Source organism: Odocoileus virginianus, unplaced genomic scaffold (assembly GCF_023699985.2).
Source record: "Odocoileus virginianus isolate 20LAN1187 ecotype Illinois unplaced genomic scaffold, Ovbor_1.2 Unplaced_Contig_28, whole genome shotgun sequence".
NCBI classification, from domain to species: domain Eukaryota; kingdom Metazoa; phylum Chordata; class Mammalia; order Artiodactyla; family Cervidae; genus Odocoileus; species Odocoileus virginianus.
In genome coordinates, this window is record NW_027224345.1 from 457,280 (window position 1) to 484,453 (window position 27,174).

Sequence of the window (27,174 nt, forward strand, 5' to 3'; positions counted from 1 at the left end):
AGGACAGGATAGACCCTGTTGGAGGGCCAGTGGAGGGAGGCGGAGAGGGGTGAAGCATCCCTAGAGCTGAGGAATGGGCAACTGTGGTGCTATGATAGCGCCACTTAGTAGCTGTAAACCTTGGGCCAGGCTTTCTCCTCTCTAAGCCTCAGTTTCCTCGTCTGTAAGAGGAGAGTGAGATGAATGAGCTAATGGGTGTGAAGTGCCTGGCAGAGCCACTGCTAGGGACTCCAGAAGCATTCTCACCCACTGTCCCAGGTGAGAAAAATTCAGCTCATGGCTGGGAAACTTGAGCAAATCTCAGAATGGGATTCAGTTTCTTCTGACCCCACAGTCTGTGAGGAGCAGTGAATTCTTGCTGGACAGTGTCTGCGTGGACTTGCTCTGAGAGTGTATTTAAAAATCTTCACCAGCTTTCTCATTTATGTCCCATAGCTCCATCTAGTGCCAAAAAGTGGAAGGGCCTTCCCTCTTTCCCCTCTCCCTCCCTCCAGAGTCGTGTTGCGCTGTGTGTTGTGTTTGGAGGCCAGGGGGACTGCAGTGTTACAGGATGGTAAGGCTGGTCACTCATATCCTTATATTAGTGGAGAACTAACGCTGTTTTTTAAGATGCCTAGTCCCTCCACTTCCCTCCTGACAGCTTCTGCCATTCACAGATTCAGTAGGCTGGAGCCCTTAGTTTGAAGGACTTCAAGGTGAACTTCAGGCTAGGGTTGATCCAGGCAAAGTGTCTGAGAAGTACCTAATGCCTCCTAGGTGGTCTTCTGTGCTTGCTCAATAACCCAGAGAAACACAGTCTTTACACACCCTTTATCCTTTTATTGAGGAGAAAGCTTTAGCATACAGAACAATTTCTCATCTTCACAACACAGTAATACAACAATAACACACTGGTTTCAAACAATTTCTCCCCGGGTCTCTGGGAATCCCTGGGCTGCCCTCATACCCCTGCATGCATACCCCCACCCCCACCCACCCCTCTTTAAACCCAAGAAATAGCCCAAAGCCCATAGTTCCTCTTACAGCTCTTGTGGCTGTTAGATCACAACATTGAAGATCTGGGAAAGGAGGGGAAGAGGGTCAAAGGGGAGCCCAAGCCCCCTTGCCACCAGAGGGCCACAAACCAGCTCACTACTCATCTGCTCTTTCCCAGTGGAGGCTACATGGGCTCAGGATGAAAAGCACCATGGGAACAGGCAGGGCCTGTGATGAGGGGTCCCTGTAAGTGTGGGTGCAAGGCTCCTGTCCTTTGGACTTCTCTGACAGGGACATGGACAGCAGGAAAAGCATGTTGGCCATCAGCAAACAGAGTCCACAGCCTTGAAGAATGGCAGGCCTCCTTCTGGAACTCTCTCCTGAGAAAATAGCTGAAAAACAGACAAAATTTTCTTTACAAGGTTATTTACTTTTGAACTGGTAGGGATGGGGGAAACCAGTCCAACACATTAGGAGAAAACTCAAATAAGTTATTCAGTCTGCGTGATTGCATAGGTGGCAGCCATTTTAAATCCTGCTGATCAAGAGCTCGCAGATCTCAGCTTTGAAAAGACATGGCAAGAACACACTAGAAAGAAAGGCAGCAAAGTGTTAAGAGTGTGGCTTATCTGTGTGATGGGATTCTGAATGTGGCTTTTGGATCCCCATCATCTTCTCTATTTGCCAAATTTTCTATAATGATTATGTATTACTTTTCTCTTTGGAGGAGGGAGTAGCCTTTTTAAAAGATAGCAACAGGTTATAGGAACCTGCCTCCACCAATCCCCAGGCTGAGAAATGTGTGAGCAACAGAAGTACTTCTTACCTCCCACTGATGAATACAGACCTCACCGGAAACCAGTCGGAGGACTGGGTTTCTCTGTGACTCCTCTTCCTCCTGCTTCTTTTTCTTGCCTCTGAGCTCAAAATCCTAAGGCTGGGCTGAGGTTATCTGTCAGACTTCAGTGAGGAACAGAGGTTTAATTTACTATGTTTTCTTCCCTCTGGCCACAGATACTTTGGCTGCACTTGCCCAGCTACCAGGCCCTGTGCAGGAAGCCCAGTATGGAGGGCAGTTCAAGCCATCAGTGGGTCTGGCTGTCATTCTGTGGCCAGAGTAACATAGTATGTACTTTTCACTGCAGAACCATGTCTTCTGGACCCAAAGCCAGCAGCAGGTCTCTGTGAAGGCCCCTAGGTTAGGACCCAGAAGCCCCAGGAATTACTAGGAGGCAGTCAACCTCTTAAACCTCACCATCTGCTCAATGCCCAGCATCAGACTATGGCTTGCCCCTCATGTGAGAGACATGAGGTCATCCCGGTTGCAAAGCTGCAGGAGGCACAGTCTCTGTAGAGAGAACCTTCCTCTCTCCTCTCAGAACTAAGGAGTCCTTCACGTTGGAGTTGAAGAGCAGGCTTTGGACCTCTCTCTCTGGCATTCTGGGAAGGAAAGGCCAATTAAGCCACCTCTGGAACCCCAAGGATAGCAAATCTTCTGCCAAGACCTATGGCTGGAGACTGCAGTCCAAGGCCTGGCCAGGGGAGACCATCCCTAAGGAAAGAGTCACTCCTTACAAGGGCAAATTGAGTTGTTGCTGCTTTCTCCAGCTCCTCCTCCCCGACTTAACTGCCTACCCTTTAGGCAATGTCAAGGAAAGGAGTAGGGCATGGAATATTGGGCTGTGTCCACTAGGGATGCCCAGGAGAGAAGTGAAGTAAGAGGAAAGGGTCCCAGATCTGGCGAGCTCTGAGGCCCTAAGCCCATGCTCTGTGGGAACATGGGACCAGCTTGCTCAGTCAGTTGAAGACAGGTCTCAGCTGGGTGATCCATTGGACATGTGGCTTTGCATTCTCTCACTGGGCTAATTGGAGGGGACTCTTCAGGGCCCTCCTACTGGAGGGGTGACCTGAAGCAAGTGTAGGCTTCCAGGCACGTTTCTTGGTAGCATCCTGCTGTCCACCGTTTATACCTAGTAAGTGACTTCAGTGGTTTTAGAAGTTCAGTGGAGCCTGTCCCGGGCAGAGCAGTGAGCCATTGGGTGAAGTTCAGGTTAGCCAGCCAGAGGATTAAACCATAGAACACAGTGTGAATTAACACAGGAAAGGTGAGGGCTTGGAACAACTAGAGGGGAAATACAAGAGGGTGACCAGTTCATTTATGGGAAAGGCCCAGAAACCTGCTCTCTAGATCCTGGGAGGTATGAGCAGAGTGCACACTGAGAGGACAGCTATCACTGCGCCCTCCTTTCCCGAGTGTCACTCCCCAGTCACGGTCACAGGATGGTCTGGAGTCCTCCAGGTCTTCTTCAGGTTCTGCAGGTCTGGAACTCCCTTAAGTACTGGTCAGTGAATGAGGCAGGTGTGGCAGCGAAAGCAGGGGCAGGGAACACAGTGGAAGGGTGTGTTGTGGGGGAGGGGGCAGCTCACTCCAGCTCTCACACGCGAATACGGCCCCGTGCAGCCCGGTGGCCCCCCTGCCTCGGAGTGAGGCGAAATAGCACTGGGGGACGGCGTCGGATTTGGCGTTGCCCCAGGCGACCTGCGCGGCGAATCAGCGGCGGTGAACTGTAGAATGGTGAATTGGTACCTGGAAGGCCCTCCAGAAGTGGGAGTCGATTCTGGTTCCTCCGTCTGCTGGGCTGTATGATGGGAGGCGACACATCTAGGAAGTTTTCATGATAGTAGCCAGAAGTCTGGGATGAAGCGTTGGCATAGGTGGGCTCCATCTCCATCAGCTCATCCAGGTCATCATCTTGGGTCTCATCCTCTGTCTCCTGCTCCTGCTCGGCCTCTTGCTCGGGCTCCTGCTCTGGTTCCTGACGGCCACCCTCATGTTCCTCTTCTTTCTTGTCCTTACTCTGATCTTCCTCTTCCTTCTTCCTCTTCTTCCTCATCCCCTCCTCTTCCTCCTCTTCTTTCTCCTCCTCTTCTTCCGCCTCCTCTTCTTCCTCCTCCTCCTCCCCGTCCTCCTCCCCTTTCTGTTTCAGCTCCTTCCTCATCTCTTCCTCCCTCTTCCTCCTCTTCTCCTCCTCCTCCCCCCTGGTCTCTTGCTGGATTGCTCTCACGCGCCTCCGCTGGTCCTTGTTGAGAATCCTGCGCCTGCGTGCCTCTTCATCTTCATCCCCACTGTGGCACTCTTCTCCCTCTTCACCTTCGAGATTACGGTCTGCTGCAAAAGGGAAGAAGATATTGCGAACCCCAGGGAGTGGCATTGGCTTGGGGACACGCACTTTTCTTTCTATCTCCACACACTCAAGAATCAGCTCGTCCAGGTCGGCCATTTCAGTTGACCATAAGAGCTCCTTGCGGAAAAACTCTGATAAGCCTTTGAGGAACTGGTTTTGAAGGCGGCAGTCATCCCAAGACAAGAATTGAGCCAGGAACTGAAAAGCATCTGCATAGCTGCCCAGGGTACAGTCTCCCTGCTTGAGCTTGCGGATGGCTTTTTTTGCCACGCTTGGGGGAATGGGGCCACAGAATTGCTTACGGATTTCATCCAGGAAGCGCGGAAAGTTTGCATGCAGGGGGCTTCCTTCCTGGGTGACTGAGACGGCCCAGTCCTTGGCTTCACCAGCGAAAAAGGAGATCACAAAGGCCACCCGCTCAGCTCCCCCGGGGAAATGATCCTCATGGTCGGCTATGAAAGTCTCTAGCTGCATCAAGAATTCAGCCAGGTAGACTGGGTCGCCCGAGAAGGGCTCTATCTCAGGCCGCTCCAGCGGCGGCAGAAGAGGCTGCGGGGGCAGCTCCTTGGCCGGGGGCGGGGGCAGCGCCGGCGGGGGTGGACTGGGCATCGGGGGTGGGTCGGTGGGTGCGCCGGAGGTGCCGCAATCCTGGATCACGCTAATCAACAGTTCGTCCGGGGCATACTCGGGCTCGGTGCGCGGGGGAGGCCAGCACATGAAGGGCAGTTCTCCCTCGGGAGCAGCGTCGATCTCACTGAGCGGGAACTCAAAGTTCTCCTCAGAAAGGGCGGGCACCCCGGGGACCGGCCAGCGCATGTAGCTCGAGACATTGCCCCTCAAGGAATTGACCTCGGCCAGGGCTCTGCCGAGCTGAAGGCCCAGATTGGCATTCTCCCCGCGAAGGGCATTTAATTCTTCTCGCAGGGCCACGTTCGCCATGCGGAGACTATTGAGATTCCCGGCCGCCTCGGACATCAGGACTAGCCGGGGCCCTGGGGCTGTAGGCAGGGGTGGGATGGGGAGATACGGCCGTGAGAGGAGCCGGGGGCCGCGGCGGGGCGCGCGGGGGGCCGAGCCACACCCACTGGAGCGAGCTCGGAGGGCCTGGCGGCTCCGCCCGGGGCGCGTTACCTCGTCCCGAGGATCGCAAAGGGCGGGCGGCGGCGGGAGCCGGGAGGCGCCGGGCGGAGGAGGCGGGCGGCGAGGCAGCGAGGCGGCAATCGGGCGGGCGGAGGCTGGCGGTGAGGTAGGGAAGTGACTGCGGCACGATCTGTCGAGGAAAAATCTTGCGGCTGGCGCGTCCCCGCCTTTTAAGCGCGGCCCGCGCCACCACCCCCCACCCCCGGCAGGGGCGGGTCTTAGGGAACCGCGGGAGCCCACTGGCCGCTGCGTGCCGCCCCCCTCAAGTCCCCCCGCCCCCCCGCTTGGCGGCGCCTCTCACTGCCTCTCTCCTTCCCTAGCTGCAGCTAACTCGGGTCGGGAAAATGCGACAGCGACTGCCCACTCGAGGTCGTCATGGCGACAGCCAGTGAACGTGTTCCTCTCCTCGGGCAGGCCCCCGAGTGTAGAGGAGCTGCTTCGCGAGGCGCAGCTCAATCTCCAGAGCCTGTTGCAAGGTACTGAGAGGGAGGGGGGCTGCGGCCAGAGGCCACGGGCCCAGCAGCAGCTAGAGGGAGGCGACGAAGAAAGGACAGGGACCCGCGAGAGAAAAAGAGAGAATAGTAGAAAACCTATTGAAAAACAAAAGACACACTTGCCATCTTTCACCTTCCAAACTACTGACTCCAAAAGACTCTAATTTTAAGGCTGTTTACACCCCTTGCTCCCCCCTTCCTTTTTTTCAGTTCACTTCTCTCTGGGGTAAAAGGGACAGAGCCATGAGTCAAGTCATTTACAAAGAGCACCAGATGAGAGACTCTGAAAATGTGGGTCCACATACCCTCAGGTCTTCTCTTGCCACATCACCCAAGCTTTTGGAATTCTGGCACCCAAACACAAAGGAGGCATCAACAGGGTCTCCCTCTCTGGGCTTCACACTCTCTGCTTTTGAAATAACCTTGTTCATGTGTCTCCTGGGTCACTCCTGCCTCACCAATTAAGCCCAATACACAGCACTCAGACTTCATCTCATTCCTAATTCCCAACTCAGTGTCTTTGAGGTATACGGATGAGCACCTTGTACACAAAGCTAGGTCCACACAACCAGAGAAACAGCCCAGTCAGACTGTGTGCACTGTGTGCACCAGGTGGAGTGAGAAAACCCATACTTTGAAATCAGACAGAGCCAGAATCTGAGTTGAATCCCCCACCTAACTAGCTGTGTGGCATTATGCATATTACCCAACCTCTCTGAGCTTCAGGTTAGTCAGTCATCTTCAAAACCGGGATTCCAGTTTCCCACATGGCAGAATTTTGTGAGAATTAAAAATAGGGTGTTCCTAAACCAACTGGCAACAGTATCTGGCAGGTGGATAAAATGTTACTGATAAAATGCAACATCAACTCCTGATTGGTGTCCTTTGGAACACAGGCTGATCTAGACACAATGTTAAAATTAACCTAAAAGAGAAAAACAACGTGGTCCCTGATAGATCTTACAACATGAAAAACATACACATTGACCAGTGGGATTTATCCAATGTAAGTGGCAAGAGGATTAAAACTCAATGCTATGAGAGAAACTCTTAGGGTGCTGCACATATCTGGATGGAGATTACAAGGGGCATGCATATATCAGAATTCACTGAACTGCACACTGAAGATTTGTGTACTTTACTATAGGTAAGTTCAATCTCAAGAAAAAAATACAAATAAAACCTCAGTGCTAGTTACAAACTCCTTATACCCTCCAGGCACTCATTGTCCCACTCGAGGCTCTTTTCCAAGCATAGAAGCCCTTCCTCCCTCTTCCTCACTCCAATCCTTATACTTTCTTCCAAGTTCTATGCTTGCCAACTCCAAAAAGACCTTTAACACTAGTTCTGCACTTTGCATGATTCCCTCCCTAAGCACTCATACAAGGCCCTTTGTATCATCTAGCTCAAAAGGACTTGTATAGTTCTGAACTGATTTTCCTTTCATTTGTTCATTTACTCATTCTTCTGCTAATCCCAGGTATATATTTTGTCCACCTAACCAGACTGGGCTTCTCAATGTTAAGAATCACATCTCTTAGAACTCTCAGGTTTCTGGGAGTACCTGGCATAGGGTTGGATCCACAAGAGGGCATTTGTTGAGTGAACATTAAAAGCGAAAAGAGGTCTTACCAGCTGTCATTTATTCACTACCAACAAAGGCTAACTTTTATGGAGAAGAGAAAACTTTAGAGTGGCCACCCAATTGGACAACAGCCATGACCCCCACCTCCCTCCCAGGGCAGTGGCCAGCTTAGAGAAGCAAGATTCCAAGGGACACCGTGAACCTTGTGTTCTGATGAGAGGAGCTGCCATGCAGAAAGAGTCCGTGAGCTCTGTGTTACCACCATGAGCAGAATGAGGACAAGTGGGTGGAAACCTAGGGGGAGGTAGATTTCACCTCAAGATAAGGAAGAACTTTCCATATGCCTGACAGTCCCAACTGTCCTTGGATGGAATGAGCCACCTTGGGAGGAAGGCTGCTTCCCTTCTCTGCAGGCAGGTGTGTGTGGAGGCTGAAGAAACACCTGGAAGGGCTGCTGAGGAGGAAATGGGAGCCCAGAATGAAATGTTGGACCAGAGAACCTTCGAGGCCCCTCCTGACTCCAAGTTTCTATGATTCAAGTCTCTGTTTGAATGTGCAAGCACTGTTGGTTCTTTAGCCTCACTTCCTTCATTCATTGAATCCATCACTTAAATAAAACCCATTCAAATCTTCTGCATCCTTCTTATTCCCTGACAATGCCCCTCAACTTCTCTTTCTCCTCTGCCACTACCTCCACCTTCCCTCTCTTTCACCTTAGCCCCCCTGGAACTGACATTGCCCTCCACCACAGTGGGGCTAAGGTGCAGGGAACCAAGCCCTCAGAGGCTGAGGTAAGAGTTCTCGGCATCCAAGGGAATGTTCAACATTGAACTTCCCAAGGCAAATTTCTTTGTGCTTCACACAGGTCATGTCCCTGGTAGGATTGTGTAAAAACCTAAAGATCTGCAGGGCTTCAAAGAGAGGGCCTTGGAGCAAAAAGTGGCCAAAGACATCTGCATCCCGAGTCTCTTCCCTGAGTTGAACACTTACCATGGGGGCCGTGGAGACAAAGGCTTAGTCCCGGAACCAGCACAACTCAAATCCATTGACTCTCTTTTCTCCTCGTAGGAAGTAGGCATTTTTCCATTCCTGAATCCAGAGGCTCAGATGCTGGGAACTAACCTAAAGAAACAATGCGAGTCAGACCTGGCAGCTAGAGCAGGAGCCCCCAGCTTGTGGTCCTTCCCCAGCCCGGCGCTTGGCCGTGGCTCCCTAGAGTGTGTATCCACTGTGCTGTTTTTCAGAAGAATATGAGGAACAGTACTCGGAGGCCAGACTTCTGGGGCAGACCTTCCGCTCTGCTGATGAGGCCCCTGAGCCCACCCCCAGCCCAAGGCTCCAGTCTGCCAGGCGTCTGGAGTTTGTACTGATGGTGAGTTGCCTCTTCCCCCACCTGGGAGAGCCAGCATGCAGAGCTTGCCCCACGCCCATTGACGGGGGACCTGAAACAACTTTCATTACCCACTGGGCGCTGCTACTTACCTCTGCTCACCAGCAGAGCCATCCCGAGGCCCCACTGAGGTGGGCCCTGCACAGCAGGCATCTGGCCTGGCAGCCTATCCAAAAGCTTTCCTGCCTCCCTGATGAAGCTTCTGACCACCCTGCCTAGACAGCCATCCTGTGGGCACAGCCCATCTCCAGTTGGAAGCACACCCTTCCCATCACCTTCTTTCCCAACAGCCCACAAAATGGCAGCTGAGCGAGGATGAGACTACCATGCAGGGTGTGAGGGCCCCTGAGGCCTCCCTGAGCCTGCCTACCACAGCCGACAAGCAAGCTGCCTGGAATAGCCCCTTTCCTCTGCCCATCCTAGAGGAGAAGCGGTGGCTTCAGTCTTGTCCCACACACTCTGACATCGTGCCCATCAACGTCTCCGGTAGAGTTGCTTAGCATCACCTCTGTTTGCTTCCCTCCATGCCAACTATAGATCATCCTGTCCAAATGCACTGGGTGCTGGGGGAGGGAGCAAGACTTTCTTTGCTACTGGCTCACCCTGCACTGTCAAGATCGTGGATCTCACCAGGGAATGGAGGCATGCTCTTTCTTCACTTTCTACTGGCCCTGCCATGCTAACTGAGACCATTTGATGGCAAAGGAAACTCTCTTACCAGAAAACTCTAAAACTTTATGAATTTGTGTACTCTTTGGAGCATTGTGGAAACTTAGAGTGTATGAGTTATGTTTGGTGTCAGAAGCTGGGTTTGGAGCACACAGATAGGAGTTTAAGGGGACGTGTGGGGTTCAGGGTGCTGGTGGTAAATAGTAAGATCAGACAGAGCACAGACCAAGGGCCTTGCAGCACTATGAGTCGTCACTCAGTCTCCTAGTGGGGGTGGGCTTCCTCCTAATGTGCAAGATCAAAGAGTAACCTGGTACTACCTTGAGATGGGAAAAATACTGTACACAGCTCAGCTGGCTTTTTCTCTGGGGACATGTGGAACTCTGTACCATGCCCATTATTAATTCATTCACCACACTTCACCAGCTATAAGTGGAAGAGGAGGAAGGTCAACCATTTCAGAAGGAAATAGGGCCAACAACTTGATGAGATAAAGACCTCCTAACTCAAGGGGACCAGAGGTACCCTGTGAACCAGCACTGGCCTGTGGTGTGCTGGAAAAAGTTGATGAAGATGTGGCCAGGATAGCTCTGGCCACAAGTGGTGATACTCCCTGAATATGAGGTCATCCAGTGCCACTGGTGTCATCTCAGGAAATCAGAGGCAGGAAACAGAGCCCAGAGCCTCAGGAGATGTACCCAGAAGTGGGAGGGCTGAGAGGAAAAGCTCACAAAGTGATGGTGGGCACTTTGTTTTTGAACTTCTACCTTGCCCTCAGTGAGGCTGGCCCTGTGTTTTGTCCACAGAGCCACTTGCTGGGGAGGGGGGTACCTATGTATCCATGGGACTAAGAGGGAAGGGTTTGGTTAGCCAGCCGCTGAAAGAGAGACAGTGGTGGGAAGCAGCAAACTTCACTCCACTGCCCTCACCCTGTCCTTGCCCTAGCAACTCCACAGAAGCAAAGACTGAGCTGGTGCTTTGAGAAAAGTAGATCTCAGTTACCACGCAGGGCAAACTTTGATCAAACGTGATCAGGGGGCTGGAGGGCAGGTTATCTGACTGCTTCCTGGATGCCAGGATGGGGCAATTTCTTGGAGACACTCATTGGCCCAAGTTAAAGCATTCTCTGAGAAAAGATTGCAATCAAACAACATCTAGTCTCAACCTGTCTCTCTCCACTTCAGGGGTTCTCACCCCAGGTTGTACATCTGAACAATCACCTGGGGAGTCTGAGAAAATGCTTCTACCTGGGCCCTATTCCCAGAGTGTTAAGTGTTCTGAGATGGGGTACAGTTGTTAGAGTTTGAAAAGCCACCCAGTTTATTTTGATATAAAACCAGGGTTGAAAACCACAGCTCTCAGCCACCTAAGACTCACAGGTGACCCCAGGGTGGACCCCTGAAATTCAGCATGCATGCTTTGGAGCTGCGGGTGCCCAGGGCCAAGAGGGGAGGGATGGGGAAGAAGGGTCACCTGCCTGAATGCTATTCATTCTCATCGCTACTGCCATCATCCCTTCTCTCTACCTCAGGCCAGTTTCTACCATACTGTGAACAGAAACCAGGATGCACCCAAGTGTCTTTATTTTGGCTACAGGGCAGCAGTTTGATAAACATGCAAGTTTGCGACACTCGTTGTTTAACACAGAGACAGCCGTGAACCCCAAGTCCACCCTGAGGCGGAGGCGGACCATTATTGGATTCTCTAACTATTCCCAGCGAGACCAAGGTGACCCCACCATAGCTGATCCCCCAAACCTTTTCCTTTGCTCACTCTTACCATTTCTGCAACCCAAGTGTTATTGCTGTGACAGAGAACAGGAGTGATAGGGGGAGAGGGGGATTTTGGACATCTTGAAAAAGGCAATATATTAATAGTAATTAAGGATAACCAAAAGCCTTTTGTAAAGGGCAGCAACTGAAAATGGACAGGAGATCTCCAGTCTAATAAATTTGTTATGTTATTGTTTCCTATTTTAAGTAGAATATAGCTATATATGTCAACTTTAGGCGGATAAAGAAGGAAATCATCACTAAAAGTAGCATCTTCACAAAACCATTACTGCCATTAAATGAATGCCATCCAAAAAGTGCAGACCAGAGAAATGTGTACAAATTCTGGCCTCTCCACTTACTAACTGTGAGGCCTTAGCCAAGTTCCCTAACCTCTTTGAGCCTCAGCTTCTTCATCTGTGAATGGGGATGATGATTCCAACCCATGGAGCGGTCGTGAGGATTAGAGTTATTGTATGTAATTTTCCTACCATGTGCCTGGTATATAGTATGTGTTCAGCAAACAGTGGCTGTTATTATAAATTATCATAAGAGTAGTCATCTTCATCGTCATCCTCATAACAGTAACAATTGTTATGTATATGAGAAAACCTTGGGGGTTTTCAACATCTGAATGGTTTCCTCACATTGTAAGTTATCCTCATTTTCTCCTGTTGACAATCTAAAAAGCCAAGAATGCAACCAAACTCTGAACTTTTCAGCTGTGGCATACTCCCAATGTGCTGCTGGAACTGAAGGTCACACTGCTGTCCTTTATCAGTTTGAAAGCCTCTGCTCTCATCTCTGGAGAGGTGAATGCTGAGGGCTGTGGTGGCTTCCTGAGCCTGGGGTGGAAAAAATCATGGCTGTCCCACATGCTACTTCAGCTCTGAAAGGCATATTCAAAGCTGGAAAGTCAGAGATGTACATATGTCCCCTCCGTCTTGAACCTCCCTCCTATGGCTGATTCATGTTGCTGTATGGCAAAAATCCAACCAATGTTGTAAAGCAATCATTCTTCAATTAAAAAAATATTTTTTTTAAAAAAGCTGGAAAGTCTTTGGCAGCCATCTGGACAATTCAAGGGCACCCTGTGACTCACTGTGTGGTGATGGGTAAGGACTCAACTTCCCCCAGCATCCTCAACTATGGAAAGGAAGAACCAAGGAATTCTGACCAAGCTATTGGCAAATGCTTCTTGACAAAAAATTGGTGATCCCGTCTCTTTGATGACAGCTGCTGCTGGGGGATCCCTAACCACACCACTAACATTCTGTGTTTACCTCCTCCAGGTCACAGCAACAGCCCAGCAGGCAGTGTGGCCCGCTCTACCACCTCAGACATCAGGCCCAGCCATTCAGTTCCAGAAAGTGTTCATGGAAGAGTTGCACTCAGTCAGGAAGCTCGGTTCCCAAATCTCACCTCACCAGTATTAAGAAATCCTTCTAGTCATCCAGAAGAACCTCTCCAAGCATGGGGTGCCACAAAACCCCCTGGAATGGAGAGCATGGGGATGGTGTATAGCATTCCTGGTTCTTGCAATGGACCAACAGAATCGACATTCTCCGCTTCCTGGAAGGGAGATGCTTTTACCTATGTGACTCCAAGTGCCACCACTCAGAGCAGTCAAGTCAATGAAAATGGAAAAAATCCTTCCTCTGGGAATTCTTGGGTCTCTCTGCATACACTGCCACCTCTTGTTCCTAAGGAGGCTGCTACCCTCTTTGTTACTCGTGATATCCCAGCAGGATGCAGTGGGCCTGCTGGCCACTCTCAGCATCCTACTCAACGAAGCCAAGTATCAGAACGACCCTCCAAGATTGGCCTTCTGACCAGTGGTACCTCAAGGCTGGAGACTGGCCCAGGTGGGGCCAGCAGGTTCCGGGAGCGGTCACTGTCTGTACCCACAGATACAGGTACCATGGATGTAGACTATGAGGAGGAGCAGAAGGCCAGTGAAGCCTGTGCCCTGCCTTATGCCAGTACGAGTTCTGAGGGCAGTAACAGTGCTGACAACATTGCCTCCCTCAGTGCCCAACAGGAGGCCCATCACAGAAGGCAGAGGTCCAAGAGCATCTCACTCAAGAAGGCCAAGAAGAAGCCTTCCCCTCCGACTCGCAGTGTCTCACTGGTCAAAGATGAACCAGTCCTCTTGCCAGAAGGTGGGTCAGTACTACCCAAGGACCAGAGGCCCAGGAGCCTTTGTCTCTCCTTGGAACACCAAGGACATCACTCATCCCACCCAGATACTCAGGGTCACCCAGCTGTGCCAACCTTCAAAGACCCAGAAGGTACACAATTCGCCCATCACTGGTATCTTACTGACTGGAAGTCTGGTGACACCTACCAATCTTTGTCCAGCTCCAGCACTGCCACTGGCACCACAGTCATTGAGTGCACCCAAGTTCAGGGCAGCTCAGAGTCTCTTGCTTCCCCTTCCACTTCCAGAGCCACGACGCCTTCCCAACTTTCCATCGAGGTGGAGGCCAGGGAGGTATCCTCACCAGGAAGGCCTACTGGGCTGATGTCACCCTCCAGTGGATACTCCAGCCAGTCAGAGACACCAACACCCACTGTCTCCATGTCCTTGACCCTGGGCCATTTGCCCCCTCCAAGCAGCAGTGTCCGGGTGCGTCCAGTAGTACCTGAGAGGAAGTCATCACTACCCCCAACATCACCAATGGAGAAAATGTCCAAGTCACGGCTATCGTTTGACCTACCATTGACCTCTTCAACCAACCTGGATCTGTCTGGGATGAGTATCTCAATCCGAAGCAAAAACAAGGTGAGCCAGCATCACTCAGATACAAATTTTGGGGCCAAGCTGGCCCAGAAAACTAGCCCCAACCAGCCAATCATGCCCATGGTTACTCAGTCTGACTTACGTTCTGTTCGCCTGAGGTCCGTCAGCAAGTCTGAGCTGGAAGATGACATCGAGAGCCCTGACTATGCTGAGGAGTCAGGAGCTGAAGTCTTCACCTTGCCAGAGAGGAAGATGAAGCCTCCCATAGCCGAGAAGCCCCCTCTGGCCCGAAGGCCTCCAAGCTTAGTCCACAAGCCACCATCTGTCCCCGAGGAGTACCCACTAACTTCGCCTACCTTGGCTATGACTCCTAAGAGCTCAATTCAGCACATAAGGCCACTCCCTCAAGATATCTACACAGTGGTGTGGAAATCAAAGTCCTCCAGCTTCCCTGAGAGCAGAAGCCCAGGGGAGTCCACAGCACCCTCATCTCTTGTTTTCACACCTTTTGCCAGTTCCTCTGGTGCTTTCTTCTCAGGAACACAGCAACCTCCCCAGGGAAGTATGGAGGATGAGGGCCCTAAGGGGAGAGCCCTCCCTGAAAGAATTAGCCTCCAGAGCCAAGAGGAAGTTGAGAAAAAGAAAGGCAAGATTCCACCTCCTGTACCAAAAAAGCCCAGCGTGCTGTACCTGCCTCTCACTTCACCCACGGCTCAAGTGGAGGCCTATGTGACTGAACCAAGACTGCCCCTCAGCCCCATCATCACCCTGGAGGAAGATGCCAAGTGTCTCCCAACTGATGACCACCTGCCATCTGCTGGTACAAGGATGACCTCAATGCCACAGTCCAACAGTGAAAGGGAAGCAAGTCCTCCAGGTTAGTAAAATGTCTATGGGCTTTTCCTTTCACTTACAGAAAAGACAAGAGTGAGGATGGGGTGCCAGAGGCAGAAGCAAATGCCCCCAGATAATGAGCCTGATCCCAGGGTGACCAAATCAAGAGGGGACACCTCTTGAGGTTTGAGTTACTTTAAATTGGTCTCACTGCCCTCGGGATCAGGACTGATCCAGGGGTCGGGGGGGTTTCCACAGCGATCAGTGGAGTATGGGACAGTGTGGAACAGTTTACCCTGGAGCCCCCAGTGTGAACTAATGAAATCAAACTAGGTCTCAGCACCCTAGGACCTTAGGAAACCATCTTCCTCCTCAGGCAGGCATCTCCTGCCCTAGGAACAGTCTCTCCATCTCACTAGACAGCACTTTTCACCAGCTTCCACTAAATTTAGTTTCATGCATGGGATTAAGTACCCTCCCAGTCTGAGTTCAAGTGCCATAGCAGGCTGGCGGGCTTCAAGCAGTGTAATATTTTACCGCCAGCAACTTCTCTTAGTGTTTTCTAGAGGAAAGGGGGCTCACTTTCTTGGATGGTTTGAGCCTATCTCTGCCTGGAACCATAAGACCAAGCTAAATGATATTTCTCATCCTTTTGGGGTTTTTTTTCTTGTCTTTTTTTGCTTTAACTGTGGTAAAATACACATAAGGTAAAATTTACCATCTTAACCATTTTGAGGGCTTCCCAGGTGGCACTAGTGGTAAAGAACCTGCCTGCCAATGCAGGAGACAGAAGAGATATGGGTTCAATCCCTGGGTCAGGAAGATCCCCTGGAGGAGGAAATGGCAACCCACTCCAGTATTCTTGCCTGGAGAATTCCATGGACAGAGGAGCCTGGTGGGCTATAGTCCATAGGGTTGCAAACAGTCAGACATGACTGAAGCAACTTAGCATGCATGCAACCATTTTTAAGTGCACAGTTCAGTAGGTGTTAAGCACATTTATAGTGTTGTGCAGCCATCACCACCATTCATCTCCAGAACTCTCTACATCTGGCCAAATTGAAGTCAGTACCCAGTCAACAATAACTACCCATCATCCTCTCCCCCAGCCCCTGGCAACCACTCTTCTACTTTCTGTCTCTATGAATTTGACTCCTCTAGGGACCACATGTAAGTGGAATTATATAGTATTTGTCTTTTGATGACTGGCTATTTTATTTAACATAATGTCCTCCAGGTTCGTCTGTGCTTCTCATCTTTTTTGAAACCCTTAACACAAACATCAAAATCTTATGGCCTTCCTTAAACTGAATTGGATTTTCAACATAAGTTAAATCATTGTAACTAAAACAAGCAAACAAATCAAAGCCACAAGTAATTTTAGAATCTGCTTCCTCAAACTCCACAGGCTCCCTCTGAGATTCAGATAGGTCCCACTTCCACCCACTGGTTGAGTCATTGCTTTAGATTGTTCTCAGCTCCTTGAGTTTTAAAAATGATACATTTAAAACAAGAGAATGCTCAGGCAACCTGAGCATTGTTGTAATGGAAAAGGCACGAGAAAACAGGGACCCAGGCTGGTGTTTATCACTCCCTCCACATTGCACAGGCCAAATCACTAACCTTTGGAACATCTTGTTCTCTGCAGAATGGAAACAGCAAGTCTCTGCCCTGCTGCCCTCCCAGAGTTGCTCTGAACATCAGGTGAAATACATCTGAGAATGTGCTTTGTCCTAATGATTGTGGTCAAAGTAATTCTTTCTGGTTTTTATGCCTAGGGAGTTTGATAGAACCAAGCACCGAAGAAAAAAGTGTAATCAGTGATAAAACAGCAGAATGGATTGCAGAAGATGATGATGATGTGTTTGTGGCTTCACGTACAACTGAAGATTTATTTACTGTGATCCACAGGTCTGGACCAATTTCTTTAATTCCCATTATAATTGCCTTCTCTCCTTATACCAGAAGAAAAACTGCTACCTCTAAGCATTAGAGTGGAAACTGGAGACTAAGTTCAGATGTCCACGTATGTGAACACAGACCAGGGCCTCACATCTCTGATTCACTGACATCTTCGGGTGAAGTGGAGGAGGGGCAGGCAGGGAAGGGAGGACCAGGTGCGGAGTGAGAGGCCCCTCGTCTCTTAGCAACCACATGGCCTATTGTGGCTCCATCTGCTCTCTCACAGCTCTGCCTACAGTCAGAGACGTTTAACCCTTCACAGAATTCCTGTACCAAAAAAAAAAAAACTCATCAAAAAGTAAAGTGGGACACCAGGCTGAGCATCAAAGTAGGAACTTAGCCAAAGGATGACCACACGGGGATCCAGTTATTGGGCCGGGGCACAAGGCAGGGATTCAATAGTGAAGAAACTGGAAAGAGCCCAGTTACTGGAGTTGGAGCACAAGTTCAGAACAGGATCAGCTCCCAGGCTGTCTTGATTCAGAGTCACTGAGCTACTAGCCTTGACTCCTTAAATTCTTCCTTGGTCCCAGAACCTGGGCAGGACTGAGCCTGCAGGCACAGGCCCAGTGACTCCATACGTGGACACTGAAAGGAGTATAGGGACAGGAGGAACTCTGAGGACTTAGCAGAGAAAGAGAAAGCTGGTAGGTACAACTGCTCACAAAGCTGTTGCATGGAAGTTCCCAGGTCATATCACTGACACTCATGACACTATATGAAGCAGTAGGAAATGTTTGCACATGACTTCACTGAAAGCACACTTTCTTATTTAGGTCCAAAAGAAAGCTGCTTGGCTGGAAGGAACCTGGTGAGACCTTTGCTGGCAGCAGCAGACCAAGCTCCCACTCACCAGTAAGGAACCCACCTGAGTCTCCGGTCAGTGAGTTGGCTGCCTCTGCAGGGTCAAGCGGCAGCACCAACCTAGATGCTGGCAGAAATGATGATTTCAAGGCCTTGCTACAGAAGAAGGGAAGCAAGGCAACTCCAAGGTCCCGCCCCTCAGCAGCCGAACTGCTGAAGACCACTAACCCACTGGCTCGGCGAATTATTGCACAATTTTCAAAAGACTACAAAACCCCTGATAACCCCAGTACCTAAGCCCTGGGTTCAGCAAGCAAGGTTTAGTTACTAAACTCGAGTAGAGAAGGGGGAAGAGGAAAAGAAGGTTTTGAAAAAGAACATAACAAAAAAGCCTGCATTTCTTTGACATTAACTTACACTCTGGACAGCAGGAGAGAGGCCACATCTAGAACTAAATTTATCAGGCACTTTAATCATCTTCAGACATTTTACATTTTCATACTTAAAATCTTGCCATTACTGAGTACCACTTTTCTCCTTATTTCCCCCAGTGGTATGCACTTAGAAGAAATTCTCAGATGCAAGGGCACATGTGCCATCTTTTCAACCAATCACCAGACTGCTCCATCCCTGGCTCCTGTCACTGAGGGGTGCAGTGAGAGAGCAGTTTGAGGGCTGCCAAACCCAGGGGATATAGGGTGCCAACGCTGATTATTCCCTTTCCCATCAAGGCCCTGATGACCTTGTGTGGAGAAACAGAAGGACTCTAATGCCTCTTCAACCACAGTATAACTCTCTCCCATGAGAGGTTTGCAGGTGTGCACTTATTTCGGCATGGGGTTGATTGGATGGCTTTTGTAGTGCAAAATATGAATGTGACTCTGTCCTGAACTTCATGCCTTTTTCAGTTTGATTGTCTACACGGAGATCAGGGTGATGAATTTCAGTAAACATGTAAACCTCCCCCTCCTCACTCCTCTGCTAGAAAAGATCAGAACGGGGTTGCTTTGGATGAACCAAGCTCAGTCAACAAACAAAGCAGCCATCTGTTCACTCACATCTACCCAAGGTAACTCACACATGTGCTTGAGATCCTTCAAGTGTCTGCCACCAACGATAGCTAGTGTCTGTGCCCAGCTCATGCTGCATTTGAAGAACTCTGGTTTCATTTGCATATAGCATTCATTACAGGAAGTCATTAGCTGAAGGAAGAGCACCTTCAGAGCATCTTCACCACCATTCAGTTCAGATTGTGGTTTGTAGTTGGTTTTATTTTGTCTGAAGGAAATTTTCCTCTCTTCCCAAGCCGAGAACATACACACTAAAAGGATAGATCGAAAATCTGAAAGGCGGCCTTGCAAGTTACTGTGGTCCATAACCCCCCAAAAAAGGGCTACTTTTTGCCATTTAGGTTCTGCTGTTTGACCAGTTTTCAATTAACCATGCTAGGGGAGAAAGTAAGAACTTTGTTAAATGGGATGTTGACAGAGCACCACAACAATCATTGTGACCCCTTCCCCTCACCCCCTACCAAAGCTTATAGACACTAACTATTCTTGTCAGTTCAATTTTCTAAGCAAAGTAAGAGCCGTGATTCATTTGATTTTCATATGTCTGGTTTCTGAGAGGTTGAGAGGGAAAACAGACAGCTTTGAACCAAGAAACTGGCTGACCAATAATGGAAAATTAATTGTCCGCCATTCCCAAGAGGGAAAAAAGAAAGTCAAATGAAATTCACAAAGAGGGTATCCTGACCTCTTCCTCCTTCACCCCCCACCCAACAGATTCATTGGTCAACCTCTTGGAGGATGTGGAGACGTCCCCCCGGAGACAAGCAGATCTTTATTTTGATGGGTCTCAATAAGAAGCAAACCCTTTAGCCCAGCTGCCCACACAGCAGACAGAGCAGCTGGAAAACCACACTAAGTGCTGAGGGGACTTGGGCCTCTCACAGAGAAGGCCTAGGCCTGGGCCCTTGGTTGGTACGGTTTGGAATTCTAGACTTCTGAGTACAGACCAGGCCCATCCACTCCCTTACCATTAGCACCTCCCCCTGATTTAGACAGAAGCTACTTCAAATAATAGACAGTTACCAAAAGCTCAGTTGCTTTTGAAAGCATTCCAACTAGTTGGTTCAAAGGCCCTGACCAGATTTCAGAGGTTTTGCCTTAAGTAAAATAAGATTCATTCCTAGTCTTAATTTATATACAAATACCACACTTGTCTGCCCTCGACTCAGAATTTCAAAGGACAGAAACATTTTCCTTTGTGGGGAAATGGAGTGTTTGTTCTTTTGCCTAACAAAAGTGAAAGACTGGCTGGGCCCTCTACTCTTGAACTATTATGAGCTATAAAACAGAGTATGAGACTCACATCGTATAGGACTTGTTACTTCTGCTGACTTTTTTGGAAGCTTCTTGTTTGCTGCTTTTGTCTCTCCCCTCATTTTGCTGCCTCTGGTGGTTTTCCCCAAAGATTCTAAAGCTGAATACCCAGATATCTTGACATTTTTCAATTACCCTGTCTTGCTTTCCTCTGCAATATTCTGCATGCCTGCAATTTTTAGAAAGTCTTATACATATTTACTATGGCCCTCCAATACCCAGTGTTGTTCCCATTAGCAGAAAAGGATTCGGGGCAGAGATGGTGTGGTCAGAGGTAACATTGAGGACTGGTAATAATCATTTAATATTGCAACAGGTGGACCTAGTCCTAAACAACCAAGCAAACTATAGAATTTCTGTCAGTCTTTGATGAACATCATACCAGACAGCTCTCCTAGTCCTAGCACTCAACGTTTTGCTTCCCCTTGTTTATCATAACACCAACTCTGTCTCCCATCCAGGCAGAAGCCGCAGTGTTTGCTGCCCTCTGCACCTACTCTGCCAAGACTAGAGAAGAGAGGCAGAAAGCCCCTTCGAGTAGGGCTTTCAGAAAACCCACTGTTGCCACTATTACTAGTGTGAATAAAAATAATAATTTTTGAAGGTGGAATACAGAAGGGATTCAGATGAAATGAAGTTAGCCCCAGGAAATCAACTTCCTATTCAAGTTGTTTCTGTCCCTTTGTTTCCTCTAATTCCAACTAATAGCAGCAGGATTCTCTGCTGGACTGACTTCTGTCTAGTCGGGGGTAGAGGTAGTCATCCCCAGGGGAGGAGGTTAATCGATAGCTAAGAGCACTTTGCCCTTGGTGGGTATTCATTATGTGTTTGTGGTTCAAAGGTTGAGGGTGGAAAACAAGTCATTCTCAGCACAACGGGAATCTTTGCTGCTGTCTCTTGTCCTTTGCCTGCCTCAGTCTCTCACCTGGGCCTCCCACCTGGCCCCAACTTGTCCCTCAGTACATATTCCTGTGAACTGCATCCCTAGCCAACAGCTCACCCTTTAAAGAGGCAAGATCATAGGAAGCAAAAAAGCTCATGCTAGCTTACTGACCACAAATCAACCAGTTGATCTGGAAACATTACCTTGAATGTACAAAGACAGGCTAGAGTCTACAAGGCTCTTATAACAGGAGTGTCACTAGACACCCATTTTAATTCTCCAGTGACACAGGTCAGATTGTGATCCCACAAGACCCATCAGTTTGAGCAGATCTGTCCATGCACCTGCTCTCTTCCTCATCAACAAACTATTCCCTAAAAAGACAAGTTCATAGTCAGTGCTCTGTTCCTCCAGTACAGCCTTCAATTATCACCAAGTATGTAACACAATGGCCAGCCTTCACTTTAATATGATTTGCCAGGGCCAGGGCTAGAGTGGGGTGAGTGAGGCACCTGGGGTGCAAAATTTAAGGAGGCACCCACTCTCAGGGCCATGTAAGTGCCTTACCCTAATCCCGGCCTTGCAATTTGCACTCTGTAAAGTAATATCAATGTAACTTCTTCCTACGGACATGTCCGTTTCTTCTGATTTGAGGGGGGGAGGGTAACTCCCCATCTGTTCCGGCCTTGCAATTTGCACTCTGTAAAGTAATATCAATGTAACTTCTTCCTACCGACATGTCCGTTTCTTCTGATTTGAGGGGGGGAGGGTAACTCCCCATCTGTTGTTGCACCAAATGTTTCATTGCCATCAATTTTTCCATGGTTCTAAACTTTTGTATGCCTATACATCAAAGACTCTTCAGTATTATCAGAAAACATGGCTGATTTCTCAGTAACCTGCTCCAAGTGGCAAGTTAGCACTCATTTCAGTAGGAATACTGACAGGGACAGCCCTTCAGCAAAATAGTGAATGAGTTGGAGGTCTGTCATTGGCATCCTCTGTCTTCTCTTTCTGCTCCATTCCCCCCAGACCTTGCTTCTTGGTACCAACTCTCCTGAATGCCTCCCCGTTTGTCCTTCTCCTTGCTAAGGAAAGCATGCTCTCAGGAAAGGAATAAATTCCTTTACTTTGAGATTATAAGGCTTATTGAAACCTCTTTGGGAGGTCATTTGCATTTTAACAGGGAAAAAGCCTTAAGCCAAAGGAATGATGTTCTACTTGTAGAATTTTAGGCATCTATCAGTTACAGAAGTATATTTTTCACCATGGAAAGGTCAAATTCACCGACAACTAATTCCTCAATATAGAAAATACACCTTAATCTCCTGGAACTATCTGAGTAAATTGCTGATGGTCAATTAAATTCTCCTCATTCTCAGTGCTGTTCAGTATAGTTTCTACCAAGGGAGTCTCAGAAATGGCTACTCAAGACACTGAGAAGGCCTAGATAATTCTTACTGTACCTTAACATTTTTACACAAATGCAATTATTACTACTTTAAAAACATAAGGATTTAAAGAGTTTGTGAAAATGTGTCTTGTTTATGAAAGGTGAAACTATCCAATAAGTGCCAGATCAGTGTCAGCCATCTGGTATCAGTAGTGATTATTAAACTTCCTCAAGGTGCAACTTTACTGCACGCAGCCTCGACCCCAACCCTTATCTGTGTTTTGTGCTACCACTTTCTCTTGGTGTGAGAATGAGACCAGATCTATTCCAGAGTACGGTCCCTCCAAAGCCTTTGTGTGTATTTCAGCTATAAGTGACTAAACTATTACGGATTTAAAATGATGAGAGAGTGAGAAAGAGATGCAAAGAGCTAACTTTGTGAAAGGGCGGCAAAAATGATAAGGATTTTAACAAGGATACGAAATAATTTTTTTAATAATCTGAAACATTTTGTAGAGGAATACAGTAGGAAATGGTCATAGGCACACATTTGAGGCACTTTTAATAAGTTTAGCAAAAAATTTTGCATAAGTAATGAGTTATGTGAAATGTATATCTACTTCTGTTCAGTAAAGCCCAAAATCTAGGCCAGTGGTTCTCAAAGCATGGTCCCAGGACCAGCAGCAGCAGTATCCGAATAGTGTGTGTCTGTGTGTGTGTGTGTGTGTGTGTGTGTGTGTGTGTTCTAGTGATGTTACTTCTTCAAGCTCCTGAGTCACTATAGCCACGACTCCAAATGATTCTAAGCCTTTCCTATCTTTTCTGCTGTCATTACATTACATGATCAATCTCCGGCCATGTGACTTATGTTATCATGTTCGTCAGATAATATGTTTATTTGGTGTTAATTAATTATCATACTGAATCAACTACTTGCTCAACCTGCAGAAACTTTTGATTTGACTTAGCCAGCACATCTGGCCTGTTTTTGGTTTAAAAACAATTTTTTAATCCACAAATAGGGAAAAGAAAATGTGTTACATTTGTTTGGTACTGCCGACCCTTAAATGTCTATCTTCCCTGTGGTGGCTATTCTCTAGGGAGGTTCTTATAGAAGTAGATTTGATTTTTAAGACTTTGCATATTTGTGGAATTTGATATCAACAAATCTGCAAAAAATTCTGAACTGCAGCAACTAGTTAACTACTCTTTCTTTATTCCTTATGTGGTGTTGAGCTCTTTTTAATGTCCAATTTTACAAAATGTTCTGCATGCAAACGCAGCATTGTGCCCATTGTACAAGTCACCGGGCACTCATCTCCTCCTCCATATGTATGATGGTGAAGAAATAGCAACATGTATGTTCTTACCTCTCCTAATCAATTGTAAATTACAAATCTTTTCATTAATTTTTAAATGAGATATATTTACTCTGGCTAGTAGTTAAAATTTTATTCTTTTTATTATATTTCATTGCTACTTTTTTCTACTGACTCCAGAGCTTACTTTGGGGATTATCTCTTATTTCTAGATTGTTGTATTGATCTTATTTCTATATTTATCTGTAGTCATGGAATGTTAGTGCTGAAAGGGACCAACCTCTCCTCTTACAGATGAGGAAACTGAGTCCCAGAAAGTTAAATAACTTACGCAAGGTCATGCAGTGGCAGGGCCCAGCCTCAATCCCAGTTCTCCTGCCTCTGGGCCCAGTGTTTTTTCATCCAAATCACTGCATTTATGGAAGACCCACAGCTGGCTTCTACTATTATGATACATGAATTTCCCAGGTATGTCAGTGAATAATATATGTGCTTTAGGGAAAATGTTCAAGAGTTCTTTAGTTCATGAATCCAAAGACAAACCTTATTTTCAGTATAGAAACATTCATTTCCCTCCAGATTAAATATATGTGCCCTACTCTTTACAGTGGATGTTTTCTCTAAGAGTTATTTGAAAAACTGAATTTTTATAGATCAAATTCCATGTTTTAGGAGAGAAGCTTCTTACAGAAGGGCATCTTCTGGTGACTTCTTTTGAAAAATGAAAAATGCTCTTGTCCATATCCCTAATGCCTCTGTTTTCTTTCTCAGTGTGAATTTTTGTAACTGGTATTTATTTAAAGTAGGGCAAACCAATATAGGCTTTCCTAGAATCTACTTTATTCTTCCTTTATTAAACTACAAGGTAGTTTCAGACTGTTAGATATTCATGAGATACTTAGTTATGTTTTAGAAACTTCTTGATATTTTATCAATCCCTGGGCTCAAGCTCTATCTCAATTTTATCAAACAATAACCACATTTTCTCATCAGTACTGAGCTCTGCATGCTGTTTTCCAGAACATGCTTTGCCTAATGTTCCTTATTATGACTCTCTCTTTAGCTGTTATCAGGCTTCCTTCCAAAGTTCATGTGTACCTCACTGGTGTGGTTTAGTGGATTGCAGGCAGTACTCGTCAGAAGTAGTGGTGTTTTCAGTTATCCCATTGTCCCAGTCCTTCTCCTGAACCTGCTCTGGTTTCCCTTTTCAGGAATACTCAGAGATTGGTGGGATTTTCCTCTTCATCTAGACCAAGGTTTGACAAATTGTTACTATAAAGTTTCAGATAGTAACTCTTTCAGGCTTTGTGGGCAAGGAACTCTGTGGGCGAGGAACAGATGGTCTCTGTAGCATAGTCTTCTTCTTTGTTACTGTTTGTTTGCTTGCTTTACAACACTTTAAAAATGTAAATACCATTCTCTTGGGTTATACTAAGCTGCAGACTGAAATTGGCCTGCCTGTCATAGTTTCCTGACCCCTGGGTTGGGCATTTCTTTGACCCACATGATGACTGGGTTGTGTGCTGGGTGATGTGCACACTGCCCTTCCATTTACTGCAATGTCAGACTCACCTGCACAGAGGTGGGTAGAAAGGCGTTGCACATGCCAACCAGTACTCTGTGACAGATGCCCTTCATAGACTCTCTCAATCTGTCTCTGTCTCTGTCCCTGTCTCTGACTACCTCAGGGTAGAACCCTCATTCTTTTCTCCAGATCTCCTGTACTGGTTATCTAATGTGCCTCTGCTTTCTCAAGTGTGGGTTAAGCTGGCAGGAAAGAATGGTTTTTTGAGTTTTCTTATTTCGTTCATTCCAAACTATGGTCGGGGACCCCTGGCCCGGGTCATCAGTCCCACTCTGCCCAATACTTCCATCACGTGTTCAGGGCCATCTCTGGAAAGTCTGGTGGCCCAGGCCATGAGATTCCAGTTCAATCTACAGTTTCCTAGGAAAATTGCCAGCTCTCTTGGTTCCAACGGCTGGTTTTAAAATCTGAAATGTCCATGTGCCCATTTTAATGTGATTTGGACTTGTTCTAGACTCAGCCCGAGCAATGAAACCAGTGAAGTATGGAAGATGTTCTATGTCCACAGTTTTCCCCTGCCTAAACCACCTGCATCCCCGACCCCCAGTCCCAGGAATAGGCTCCTTGGGATGCCCCATGCAGCACCACAGCCAGCAGGCATTCAGCACACTGCCACCTCCTGTTTTCTGAACCTCTAAAAGGATTCCTTAAAGCTCCTCCACATGTCTCTTCATCTCACTCCTGTCTCTACCTCTCATGCTGCTTGGGAGTGTAAAGCTCAGTTTCACGTTTTCACATTTGCTCGTATACATATTGGAGGATACGAGTGAATAACAAGTTATGTGCCTGTGTGTGAGAACATGGTTTCTCCACCTGGACTGTGATGGTCCCATTTGCTGGTGTATCTTACATGCACACACACACACACTGTTCAGTTCTCTAATCAGTTCTCTGGTCCAGTTCCAGGTCTGATGGGGCTGGTCAAGGAGTAGGGGATAGTGGGGGCTTCTGAGACATTTCCCTTTTCTTGTCTTTTGAAACCTTCTTTCCATTGGCTTATGCTCACTTCTCCCAGGAAGCCATTTGAAGATACTCCTCTGGGGCAGTTTTGGACAGGCCAACATAAAGAGAGCTAGGACTTTAATCCTGTGTGAATTCTGTCACTTAGACGTATCTCTCAGGCTGCAGGATTTTTTAAATCTAAGAACTTTGTTTCTGGGGAACTTTAGTTTGCTTTCTGTCATTTGAGCCCAGGGATTTACCCACTTACTGAAATCTACATTTTTAAAAGATCAGAGACACCAGTAACTTTAGGATTTCCGTATTTAAAAGCATTCATGAAACAGTTCCTTTCTGCCTTTTGATTAGGATTTCCAGCCTTGAGGGAACCAGGCTTGTACCTTGGACTCTAAAGCAGCAAAAGTAGCACACTTGCCAAAAGCAAAATGAGGAAGGAGGATTGACTAGTCGTACTCTGCAGTCAGGAGGACTTTTGTTAAGTTAGTGCTTACCATTCAGTGCTTACTGAGTGGGTGTGATGCGCTCTAGAAACATAAGGGAGATAGGAACTTGCAGACCAATATCCTAAACTGAAAGACAGTGATGAGGCAGTTCCCCCAGTGATGAGAATGTATCCCTGGATGAAATTTCAAGAAGCAACATAAACTAGGAGAAGAGTGTCATTCCAGTCTTTTTGGAATTATAACACAGAATGGAAGGGAGCCCTCTGTGGGGTGATATTACAAAGGGTCTTGTTTGTCTTTCTTTTTCTTTTTTCCTTAAAAAAAAAAAAAAAAACATTCCTTATTGGCTTGCTACCAGCAATTGAACTGTATTCTTTATATAGCTAGAGCTGTTTGTGTCTTCTTAAAATAAACTTTTTCTGTTAAAATCATTTTCTGTTTCATCCTCTGGTTCTTATGGTAGCAATTATTCATTTATCCAGATACTAGTTTGTGAGTACCTTTTCCCAACAACACAAGTATGGGTCCCACAAACATGAGCTTTGATTCTCACAAACCCCCGAGAGCCCAAAACAGATATGCAGGACAGTGTCTTACAGAAACATAACCCATCCATCTGTGAATCTACGTTATATGGGCAGGGAATCCATGCTT

General features: G+C 47.6%; 2 protein-coding genes across 7 annotated transcripts in view; one reads left to right on the forward strand and one right to left on the reverse strand.

Moving 5' to 3' along the window:
- Window positions 1-26,951, forward strand: part of NHSL2 (NHS like 2) — a 312,686-nt gene extending 285,735 nt beyond the window's left edge. For 3 of the 5 annotated variants that reach the window (XM_070464547.1, XM_070464549.1, XM_070464550.1), the window contains 3 exons: window positions 12,503-14,830; window positions 16,566-16,698; window positions 17,526-26,951. In XM_070464547.1, coding sequence (XP_070320648.1) covers window positions 12,503-14,830; window positions 16,566-16,698; window positions 17,526-17,850 — 2,786 coding nt within the window. In that variant the 3' untranslated portion in view covers window positions 17,851-26,951. Of the gene's footprint in view, window positions 1-5,620; window positions 5,777-8,623; window positions 8,752-9,059; window positions 9,256-11,034; window positions 11,167-12,502; window positions 14,831-16,565; window positions 16,699-17,525 lie in introns of all 5 variants that reach the window. The other 2 variants (XM_070464546.1, XM_070464548.1) reach the window with 2 other exon arrangements.
- RTL5 (retrotransposon Gag like 5) lies at window positions 799-5,285 on the reverse strand. Of its 2 annotated transcripts, none has more exons than XM_020871669.2 (2): window positions 1,823-5,285; window positions 799-1,367 (listed from the first exon to the last, which is right to left on the reverse strand). In XM_020871669.2, the coding sequence occupies exon 1, from the start codon at window positions 5,133-5,135 to the stop codon at window positions 3,411-3,413; it is 1,725 nt and encodes a 574-aa protein (XP_020727328.1). In that variant the 5' UTR covers window positions 5,136-5,285; the 3' UTR covers window positions 799-1,367; window positions 1,823-3,410. The 2 variants fall into 2 exon arrangements, with proteins under 2 accessions (XP_020727328.1, XP_020727329.1); XM_020871670.2 differs by having other exon boundaries at window positions 1,802-5,285.
- Window positions 26,952-27,174: the final 223 nt, after the last annotated feature.